General features: G+C 34.9%; 1 protein-coding gene across 2 annotated transcripts; it reads right to left on the bottom strand.

Annotated features, from left to right (window-relative positions):
* Positions 1-80: 80 nt before the first annotated feature.
* On the bottom strand, positions 81-8,242 carry LOC128011721 (homeobox protein Hox-C6a-like). Of its 2 annotated transcripts, XM_052594415.1 has the most exons (3): positions 7,772-8,242; positions 1,783-1,928; positions 81-1,198 (listed from the first exon to the last, which is right to left on the bottom strand). In XM_052594415.1, exons 1-3 carry the CDS (start codon positions 7,834-7,836, stop codon positions 897-899), a joined length of 513 nt encoding a protein of 170 aa, XP_052450375.1. In that variant the 5' UTR covers positions 7,837-8,242; the 3' UTR covers positions 81-896. The 2 variants fall into 2 exon arrangements, with proteins under 2 accessions (XP_052450375.1, XP_052450374.1); XM_052594414.1 differs by lacking the exon at positions 7,772-8,242 and having other exon boundaries at positions 1,783-6,905.
* Positions 8,243-12,411: the final 4,169 nt, after the last annotated feature.

Genomic DNA, 12,411 nt, shown 5'->3' with positions numbered 1-12,411 from the left:
CCTATATATTTTACTCAGTTCAGAAACCCTTTATGGTGCGTGGAGAGCGCAAAGATGGAGTCAAAATTAAAACAGTACAGTTTTGTTGTTTTCAAGAATTTTATTAAATAATACACAGTTTACACAAACAATATAATTGCGTAACAAGGTATATGTTTGTTTTCATATGGGTGTGATTCTCACTTTAAGACAAGTTTATATGCATACAACTACAAATATGATGAAATGTATTTTTTGATGTTCTCTCAACAGTTAATGTGCCAGTACAGCGGCATTTTGAACAACAGAACACTGACAGGGCAAAGGCAATTTTAAGAAAAGAAAAAAGAAAAAAAAATGCATTAAGGATTTAGGTAGTATTGTTCAACCCGTCAGTGCTTGTTTCATTGTACAAATATGCATCCACAAAAAAAAAAAAAACACTGAATGTGCATATAAGAAGATTCCTTCACTTCTGGAATGCTTATGGTACTGTTTAGAGGCTTAATAGTTGGGGAGACGTAGCCTACTTATTAAATTCGAATACATTTTCATCTAATGTAATTTCTACTAGCCTATAGCAACATGATAATACTAGAACCACACAAAAAGTTCATCCGTGGCATTGTTACCACGCAGCAAATGAGCTATTTTCAATACAAAGAGAAGTGAATTACATTATGGTGGATAACATGTGCGTCTTTCTCTCTCTTTATCTCTCCATTTGTTTCAACGTGTGTATATGTTAGTGGCGTGGTGGTTGTTGTAGAGCTCGTGTATGGTATTCAGGTCGGAGGAGGAGGGGGCAGTCAAAGGAATAGCAGAGTATACAGTCCATGCATTAATATTTGCAAATTCTCAGAGTTTAGGTAGTTACGTTGCAGTTAACAGGCGTTCAAGAACTAGAAATGGGTTTCCTAATCTTTTTTTTTAGCTTCCTCGGTTTCCTCCTCGGTCTCCTTCTCGGTCTCTTGAGGAGTACCCGTTGATTCGCTCCCCGGTACGGTAGAAGTTAGATTGGTCTCTTTCTTCCATTTCATGCGCCTATTCTGGAACCAGATTTTGATTTGACGCTCGGTTAGACACAGAGCGTTGGCGATCTCGATGCGTCTGCGTCTGGTTAGATACCGATTGAAGTGAAATTCTTTTTCCAGTTCCAAGGTTTGGTATCTGGAGTAAATCTGGCGACCTCTTCTTCTGTCTGACCCGTACCCAACTCCTGTTGTGGAGAAAAGTTTAAATAAATTAAATAGTTCACACATAGATAAATTCTAAACTATAAATGCTATTTAAAACACGTTTTAAATTTTTTTTTTTTTTTTTTACAAATTTCATTTATAACGATACTAATATAACAATATGGCAAAATAATGCATTTACGCAGCACTTCAACCATATTAGAGTCACAAAGCAACGCGAAACATTAACATAATGATTCTAAAAATATTTCTTTCAACTAACTTTGCTGTCGTGTTTTTTTTTCAAACAGTACATTGGAAGAGCAAAGTTACATTTAAACATACAGTGCATGTTCTTGAAATGGTTGGTTCAAAATGTACTTTTTGTTGTATATTTTTCTAACGCACTCACACTTATTGCACAAGTTTTTGAAATAATTTTGGCACTCGAGTATTAAAGGAGGTAGCCAAATGGGATTCCCCTCTCTGGAAAATGGTTCTTTTATAGTCTGATGATTTAGTAGTGGTTTATGAGGCCATAAAATGTAGCTACTCTGTTGATAGGACGTATCGTAAAACAGACCAATTCCAGCAGGGTATGTCCCAAGTCGCAGTAAAAACTCACCGCTGTGCGAATTCATGCGCTGCATCCACGGGAAAATCTGAATGTTGTTCCCTTTCTGTTCCTGTGTTCCTGCACGAGCTTGTTCCAGGTTGTACTCCTGGGCAACGTGGCTCTGCGCATTGAGTCCCATACTAGTTTGCCTGCAACTGGGAAGAACATCCTTATCTTGAAGAAACACGTTAGATCCATACTCGTACGGTCCTCGACTTGATCCAAACACAACGTTATCTTGAGGTGAATAGAAAGGGGACGCATAAATCCGGTTTTGGGTCACTGAGGTGCCATAAGACGAAAAATGTCTGACTGAATCATATGTGGTCGTGTTCAGTGGCATGTTGGGCAAAACCTCTTGCCCACCAGATAAATGGCACGAGAGCGACGGGTTCGCGAAATACGAATTCATACCTTTCCTATCGCCCTCTCATCAACTCACCCTCCTATCTTATTTCCCCTCTCTTAATCTCACACTTTCTTTCTTTGTGCTTTGGGGTCTGCTTCCTTCTGTCACATACACACGTCTCCCGCCTCCCGCCTGCTTTCCTAACTCTCTTTCAAATGAACTTCAGAATGATTTCAATAATATTAATTTCCAGTCTCCGGTTAAGACGCGCAAAGCAAGTGTTATAGCCAAGGCTTGGCTCATGGAAGGACAATATGACAGCGTCACCTGACCACTTTCAGCCAATTGAATGCGCTGTGTACGGAGGAATATCGAGCGTATAGCTTCTTATCCTTGTGGCTTCAGTTGATAATGTTTAAGTAAACACACACAAAAATACAGAATAGGCACTCACACAAACGATCAATTATGTCTTTTTGTGCATTAATCACCGAGTTAATCTGTTCTATGCGCCGGTACAAAGCTTCTCCACGTGCTATTGTGAAGATAAATCTACACATGCCTTTTACAACGAGCTAAATTTCTTCTTAATTAATTACATGTAAGATCACTTTGATTGTGGTCGCTGACTAACACCAAGCCTGTATATATTTATATTTTATAATATTACTATATGTAGCCTATTTCTTCTCGACTCAACAAACTTTATTAACTTCATTACTCCAACTACTCGGTGGATCATATAACTCAAATGTTAATCTCTAAATAGAACCCATTGTTTTAAAAAAAGCAAATAACCAAGGGCTAATTGCTACAAGGCTGTTTACGCCTTATCTACACAGATATAGTTAACCCTCCCTTTTTCAATACGAATTTCACAATTTAATTAAATAACTGTGAATAAATCTGCTGATGCACATATAATATTATATTATTAGAAATATTCGCGTCATTGTCGTCAGTCAACAAGTTAAAGGACTACACTATTCTTTGTGTTATTCAGTAGATATTTCCCTATAACGTTTGTTTCTCTCCCCGATTTCCTCGAGCTTTTATTGCACTGAAGGGGAAACGTCTGTTCTTTTCCTTTCCCCATTTGTAATGTATTGATAATTTCAATGGTAAAAAGAACCTGAGTAAGGAAGGGGGAAGGGGCATCTTACTAAAGAATGCGTCAAACGCGCCTTGGTGCCATAAAAGTCACAAAACCAACTGAGGACTTCCAGCTCTGAGGCAATTATCCCTTTGAATGTATGGGGGCTGTGCAGCGAGTCTCTTGTGTTGTGGACAGAAAGCTGCTCATTTTTTTTTTTTTAGCATGTAACTTTGTAGGGTATGCAAAATGATTATGAATAAAAATTATACTAGGAGACATCTTTACAAAATGTAAGTGCTTTTGACTATTAATTTAATAGATATGGTTTATTTATTTTTGTATTTTTCTTTACAGAATTTCTTACAGTGATCATTTAAGCAAACGATCTGTTGAACAATACAAATATAACTGTTCTGCTCTCTTAAATGCTTGCAACTACATTCATGTAAAGCACAATTTATGTTTATATCATGTTTAAAGAATCAGTGGTGGGAAAAGGACAAGTTTTAACCGAATGGTTACGGTATGCTCCATGACCTTAATTCAGGCCACATGACGGAACGTGTGAGGCCAAAAACAGTGGTTTAGAAAGAGGTGCGCAAAACACGAGATTGACAGAACAGTAAAATTTACTTCCAGCCCGACAGAGAGAAAAGGCATTTAGCAGCTATAAAACAGGCTAATCTGCTTAACTACTGATTAAATGCATACAATATTTCTTTATATGCTAACGTAGCCTACCTAATAGCGGGATCAGTCAATATATCGGATTAATGTTTTTGATGGGTTGTCATATTTTAGACAAAATTTAAGAGCGACAAAATGTTACTCTTCTAGGCAAATCTCTACTAGGAGAATATCAAACATCAATATGGTAAGTGCTATTTCATCAGTTTATGACAGCTGCATATTAATATGATTAAATATCTTCTGAAGTTAATTCATTGACGTTTATACTAATAGCTAGTAGTAGTAGTTGTAATAATAATAATAATGATAATATAATTTTAACCGGACTGCAATAAAAGTAATCAAAAATACAATTATAAATTACTGGCCGCAAACACTAAATATAGGCTAGTAGTCATTATTGGCGATGTGGACCATAACGTAGTACTATGATTTAATTTATACAATATTACACCATGTATACTGTGAAAATAAACTAATTAAAGTAATATATAAGTGTAATAAAAAATATGTCTTGCGTGAAAGACGCGTGCTCACGTTTTACCATATTTCATTAGCCTGTTTAAGACGGTGGAAACTGAACAGATGCCATTTCAAATATTTGAAAAGCAATAAACTCTTTTTACAGCAATAATTATATTTAATTTAATTAGGCCTGCATTTTCATCACGCTAGTACGATATACACATTGCATATAAGCATGCTGCTAAAAGCAAACTAAAGAAGCATGATCAATTCGGAAATCTTTTAATTGTTTAAGTAAATGACCAGGCTATATTCTCCGATGTGTAGTTTGGGGGAATTGAGATCAGATAAGTGTAGGTTGAATCTATATATGTGACTCTTTGATGTTGAATATTGGTTCAACGACTTTGAACTGAAAGCCTTTGATGGGGAGATTTTTAAAAATGTGATCTATTTTATGGCATCGGTATTGTGAATGAAGAAGCGGGTAAAACACACCACACTTAGTCTGCAGATGCTATGTTGATGTGACTGAGAGAAAGAGCTTTAAGTGTTTTATTGCAGCCCTTAAGACAAATCGCACGGTTGTGTTTTAGCGTTTGAAGAGGCAATAAATAGACATCCCGTTTGGCCTGTATTCTCTTTACACTCGACGAAACTACGCACTAATGTGCGCCAAAATCGTACTTACTTCTAATGCGTAATATACGTGATATGACGATCTGGGAAAAAGCAAGCAATGCACATCCTAACTGTGCTCTGTAATGGCCTAGTCTGCACATTCTCGAGAGTTAAATGAATGTTATCATTGGCCTATTTATTTGTAACGGATGTTCACAATTGCAAATTCCAACGATGAGTCTTATAGCTTTCTTATCCAAGCCCAACTTTCCTACCCTGTCATCTATGTCGATCTATCTATGCAAAAACAAAATCCATAATTGTAACGTGACAGCTGTAACAGAGCTTCATGTGCAGCTAAGCACTTATAACAACACACGATCCAAAGTTGCATTATGGTTTTTAACTAGCACAAGATAATTCTGTGAAATTATGTGGCCGCGTAATGACCTCCATGAATAAGATGTTTTGAAGTATAGAGCGAACTCACATTGCCCTGCGGTTCTTGTAAGGAAATGTTTGGAATTGAAAGTTCGCCTGGAATTTGTTTTAATTTTCTCTGAATTATGCACTTGTATGATTCGAATTCAATAGCGGTGGCAGACACGAGACTGGCTCGAAGTTTACACAAATGATAGTCAGATGCTAATAAATGTGTCAGTTTCATAAACCTGATTAGAACATTGCTATTAACCTTAAAAGTAACTGTAATACACAAATGAATAAATCTTATGCACCTTATATACGTACAAGCACAACGATTAGTTAAACAGATTCCATTTTTAATGGCAAACAAAAGACAGTGATTATTTCGAGGCAAAGGAAAACTCACAGCAGAACAACCCCGCCCTCCACTCGCTTTCTGTCCCACACTTACTCATAAATACACACTTGCACATCGACGAACCATATGCAAGCCCACACAGAAGCATTCTGCTTTAATAAATTACCGCTCATGCTTTTTTTTTTAAAGAGAAAATGAATTCACACAAACTTAGTTTTAAATAAGTTGATATTTCTTTATAAAAAAAGAATCACGGTTCTCAACACTTCTAATGTCACAAATTAACAGAACACACACACACACACACTGACACACACACACACAAATATATATTTTTAACAATTCCATTACTAAAAAAATGCCTTTACCAGCAGCAGATGCATGTTCATAATAACTGGTTTTATTGCTGACATTTTTTGTTTTTGTTTCCTCCATTCCAGTCTCATATGTGGATTTCAAGAGGCCCATGAAGGATGATCGCAGCTCCAGTTTTTTGATTCAGCGGAGTAGCCTACCAACTGATTTTTATTAATTTTTGTTATTATTATTAATTATTCTATCCCATAAAAACAAAGCTCATTGGCTATTCAATATAAAGCTTTATGTTTGTCAGTATTTATTTTTATTTTCATGAAATAAGATGCCAATAAACGAATTGAAAAAGTAAACGGATTGTGTTTCTGTAATTGTGTTTTGAAATTGTATTTTTTAATAATAATTATCACTAATATTAATTAGTAAACAGCCACCATACACACATAATAAATATTATGAATATTTTCTTTAAATATTTTTTTTAAAATATATATATATGAAAATGAATCTTCATGATGAGAACGCTATTAAAGCAATGCTTCTAATACAAATGTATGATGCAATTTCTATTAAATATACCTTTTACATAGGCTACATAGCTACACCAGCAAATGCCAAACACATCACCACATGAAAATTAAGAGCTGAGTTTTATGTGGGCAATTGCTCTTCCTGACTTTAGGCTCTGTATAATGCCTTGCATATGGAGCAGGCACAAGGTGGCAGTGTTGTTTGATTTAGTCCTCAAGGAATGACAGTGTTAGATGATTGAACACGTGTGCGAGTGAGAGAGAGAAAGAGAGAGAGAGAGAGAGAGAGAGAGAGAGAGAGAGGGAGAAGAGAGAGAGGTTGTTGATCCTGATTCCGTAAAAATTAAGATACGTCTATATTGTTTAGTTAGTTGTTTGCTATGTACCACAATGCCTTTACAGGTATCAAGTGTAAATGATTGTGTGAACGTTTGACACTCTTTTGTCATTACAACTCGGAGACAACCAGGATACATCATTCTGAGTACAAGTTAACGAGACTAGTTACATTTTTGTCCCTGTCTTTCAAAATAGAACTCACTCATTTATATCTCACTCACAAATAATTAACATCTTCTAATTATTAATAGAATTAGGGCTGCACTAAAATGTAATATAGAAAGAATATTCTATAACATAATACCCATAGCCCGACGAGTACACGCTATAATCCCATAATATGGTCTGAATACAGTTTTTGGTAAGAGGCCCGACATTCATTTTTATAAAGCTATAGCCTGCTATTAAGTCATGGAGAGTAAACAAATGCAAGCTCAAGTATCCAGTAGCCTACACCCGTATAACCACAATGAAATACAAAACCTGACCAAGCGTATATTTGACTATTTGAAAACAAGCTCACAACCACACCCGTTTGGACAACTTAACTTAAAAATATTATACTCATTGTTGCCGATACAAATAAAAGTCAACAATAGGACCAGAAAGCAACAACACAAGTGGCTTGTTCAACGAGACGTGTGTTCACAATCAATGAAGTATTAAAGGAAACGCCACAGTTACATAGGCTACATTGCATGCCACTCGTGTACATCTCTTTTGACTCGAACACAGTGCTGTCAAATCTTCGTATTCTGTAGCTGCAGGTCTGTAAGAAGCCAATAAGGAGCGTAGAATCATTTACTTACCAGCGTTCGCTGTTGTCTGTGTGACGCACGTTCGGTGGTGTATAGAAACAGACCACACTAGGCATCGGCACTAGGATCCCATTCTCATGTGCTCAGGAAAAATGTAATCTTTCGAGGATAAATGGTCATATTTACGCACTATAACCCCCTCACGCTCCAGCTATCAGGGCTGTTTTCCCCTCTAGGGAAAGAGATAGGTAGAAAGCAGACTGACGAGGAGGCGACGTCTGAGGACCGTCAGTCATTGCTAGCGATGAAACAAACAGACGAGACAAGATGGTGCTATAGAGCGTTCTAAAAATCCGCCTGAACTAGAGAATAAACAGAAAAAAGGAAAAAATTCTGGTGCTAAGATCATTTCAACACCACCGCGAGCTCGCAAGTCGATAGATGGGGAGATCCAGGGGAAGACAACAGCACAAAGTTCATGTTCATAGAGTGAGTACCACGTGGTCTGACGCAACCAATGACCGCGTGTATTCAGTCGTAAACTTTTATTACTTAGCTGTAAATTCCCCCTCTAAACAACTAGGAATGTGTTACGTTTCACCCTCTCTCAAAGATCGCACTTCCCATTTTCTTCTTCCCTTTTCCTTTTATTGTCTGCTAAGTTGATGGCACTGATATTATAGGTCATATATTGTGAAAAATATTTCTGATTCTATTGCTATTAAAGCTCAATGATAAAAATTAACATTTTGTGACTGGATATTCTGAAAATTGTGGAACAGTAGGCCTACTATAATGGAAAAAGTATAATATAAAAAAGCTTAGGCCAATTAGTTGTGTTAATAACTTGTTCAAGCCCTTTTTTGCTAATGAGAATGTGTTAATAGCCCATAAAATGGAAATGCCCACTGCCTTATATAGCCTACTCATAACTCCATTTTGCTAAAAAATAAAAATGATTACTATTCAAAATTAAATGTCTAAAAATCAAATACAGCAAATATTTGTAAATGCTTTTTAACCATGGGGATGTTGCCTTATTTACCCCATTTGACCCTTTGCAGATTTTGTTTTAAGCTCATCGTTCACAGAAGCTGGCTGAGTTTATGTCTGTAGCAGTTCGGAGCAAATTAAAGCATGACTCATAATCACTTGGATACAGATAATTCTCATAACAGGCACTTCTTTAAATGCACTTGTTTAAAATAAAGATAAAATAATCACACAATATCAAAAAGCATGTATAAGAACAGAATAATTATAAAGAACACAACGAAGCGTTTATTACGTCAAAAGAGTTTCTCAAAATTATAATTTAGCCTGGATGTATGCATTGTGTATAGAAGCACTTGTAAAAGAGAACAAAATAAAGTTAAAATAGTTGCTCAGTATTGCAGTTCTTTGAATTTTATGTATTTACAAAAATACTTTTGGCATGTTTAAAGGAACCACAAAAGTTTGACTGCTCTTGTGCTTCTCTTAAAAATAAAGGTGCTTTAAAAGGTTCTTCACAGCGATGCCATAGAAGAACCATTTTTGGTTCCACAAAATAATCATTCTGTCAAATGTTCTTTAAAGAACCATCTCTTTCTTTACTTTTTACAATCTAAAGAACCTTCTTTCGTCACAAAGAACATTCTGTGAAACAGAAAGGTTCTTCAGATGGTAAAGGTTCTTTATCGAACCATTTAGACAAAAAGCTTCTTATATGGCAAATGAAGCACCTTTATTTTTAAGAGTGTATGCACTGAAAAATAATGCTATTAATAAAAAAAGACGCATCTACGTCAGACAGGAGTGCTTATCATTGTTTTCAAATCATATAATCATATCATATAATCATATATATATATATATATATATATATATATATATAGGTTCAGTTATGTTACATTAATTATATGAATTAACAAATTATAATTAAAAAGAATATTAACATGTTCAAAACTGTAATAGTTCTGAAACTGACATGTCTGGCTTTTTAAAGTTCAGAAATGTACACTTCATTGTTGAATTATGGTACAGGCAACACATTTTTTTGCTGAGGCTTTACCTTATTTTTCAGAGGCTAACGCTATTTATCAACGTAGTTGCTGGTCATTTGCTTTTCATAAACGAAATTCGTTATAGGATCTTGAGTGATTAATTGAATGGTATTAGAATCATTAATTGCAATTTGATAGCATTTAAAAAAAATACCTTCGCCTTAAACATCATTTAAGTAGGTAATTGTAACATGTAATGTATTTAAACTTCAAAAACAAAAGCAAAACAAAACTCCAAGTCTATTTTATGTCATTAATAGCTTTAACTTAAATATTTCCTAGCTAAACCAGTCAACAAAAATTAACTAAGTCCATGTAATCCATATAAGTTTCTCCTCAAATTAATTTATTTTCACTGCTTCATTTCACCCTTTGTCTTTTTAGTTTCTTACCACAAAGATAAACACTATGCAAATGGATATACTTATATCGAATTCTGCATTTAGGAAAAACTAATAATAAAAAATAAATAAAATGCACAATTATTTAATTGAAGAGCATGGCCAAGAGCCGGGTAAGTTTTTTTTCTTTAATTAAACCATTTACACAACTATTTCCTCTATAACACAGCAACTAGAATACATATGCGCGTACATATGGCAACATTCACTATTAGAAAGGTTAAATAAATAAAATACATCACAAACATATACATGCACCCATGCATACATACACTTAAAGCAGTCCCACGTCCACGTTGCTTTCCTTGTGTCTTGTTCTAGCCTGTCTGCACTGCACAGAAATCAAAAGGCAAAAACGTCTGCCCGGATGCGACACTGTCGGGTTTACACCACCAATAAAGTTTACTGCAGGTATAGTAAAGCCCTCATATGGAATGTAACAGCAGTGCAATACAAAGGCAAAGCGGATGGACAATGACCACTACAATTGTCACTACCACAGGAACTTCCTGAAAAGGTCTGCGCCTTAACTAAAAAATCTTTTTCTTTCTTTTTTTTTTTTTTTACAACAGGGTATCACCAACACCATAACAACAAAAGGAGAGTAAAATGAACACTTATACTCAAAATGGTACCTTAAAATTGTTAATATTCCTATTAACTGGTTTTATTCAAGTTAAAAAATATTATTTAACATAAGTGAATCAACCTACATACGTGATTTCTTTTACCAGCAAAACTCATTTTATGGATTAAATGATGTAGAAATAGTTATTTAATGTAACAATGGAAGGTTACGTTATTTATTATTATCAGTATTGGATTATAGCATACATGCAAATCCAATAAAACTTGCGAAAATCTTAGCTTTGCACAATTTTTTTTAGTATCATTGTATCGGTATATGCAGATGTCGCTTATATAGTCATTTTAAGCGCCTCTCTGTATCTACACTTTTATCATTCGTATCGAGTTATGTTTTGAGATGCAGAATTTAAATATTCGTTTGTAAATAGCTCACATTTGAGTACCTAACTTGATACGTTGCAAGCTATTTGCTTATAATGCCTAGTCAATCTCACTGGTATTAAAATACATTCTGATGTTCTATTATTATATCCATATTATGTTTATATTAGCCTAGTCTGTGTGATGTCATCGACTCGCCTATTGTGGCTGCTTTATTGGGCACTAGACAACTGTTATGACCTGCCATTAAAAGTTGTAAAAGAGACAACACGTTTCAACACTCATGCTTAAGGTAGGCCACAACAGGATTTTCTAATATTTTAATATATTTATATGTCAACACATTACCATGAACATGGATTTAATACATGTTTGTAGCTATCGGAAATCTCCTGTTCCCACGGACCTTCTGTCATATTTTTGTTGTATTATAAATATTGCAGTGTTAGGCAAATGTAAATATTGCGTATGGGTGCTCTCTTCTTTGAATATGACAGGCATTGACATTGACAATATTCTAGCTCATCTGTCCTCTAGAAGACGCCTTCAGTAAACATCCAAACTTGCACTTAATAAGTATTTCAGTTCTGCGTTGTTTGTATATAAATAGTGTGTAAAGTGTTCCACGGCCATGGAACGTAAAGTTTATGTTTTGTTAGGCAACAGTTTGGTCTGCTGGACAAGAGAAGACTAAAAATCGTCAATATGTAAAGAGTAGCCTGTATTTGTGAGAATATTTACAGGATTTTAGTAACATTCATCAGTTAAGTATTATAGAAGACCAGTACAGGTGAGAGGAACAGTAAGATTCCTTCAATGTCTCCTAACGAGACCTGCGACCTGTCCAGGACTGATTTTGCTTCGAGTTAAAGCCTCTTCCAACAGAAGCCAAAGTGTACTTACAAAAAAATATTATTCACATTTGACACATTTTTATATTACTTTTTTAGATTTAAATATTATTATTTTGTGCCATTATTTGGAACTGTACTATCACTGAGGTAAAGGTGTTAATTAACGTTGTCGAGTGATTATGATTGTAACGAGAGGTGGAATTGTATAAAATAACTATAATAAAAATAACTGAGAGAAAATCTATTTTATGTGCCCATTATTATGTCCAAATTTTGTATACTAAGTACTTGAAACCAAAACTGAATCACAAAACTGATATTTTGCACAATTTGATCTGATTTAAATGATGTGTTTATAATGGAGTTGATCACTTTGATTGAACTAATAATATTTCTCATTGAACGGGGAAATCAAATGTCAA

This window comes from Carassius gibelio, chromosome B23 (genome assembly GCF_023724105.1).
Source record: "Carassius gibelio isolate Cgi1373 ecotype wild population from Czech Republic chromosome B23, carGib1.2-hapl.c, whole genome shotgun sequence".
Lineage (NCBI taxonomy): Eukaryota > Metazoa > Chordata > Actinopteri > Cypriniformes > Cyprinidae > Carassius > Carassius gibelio.
This window is presented reverse-complemented; position numbering and strand designations above follow the sequence as displayed.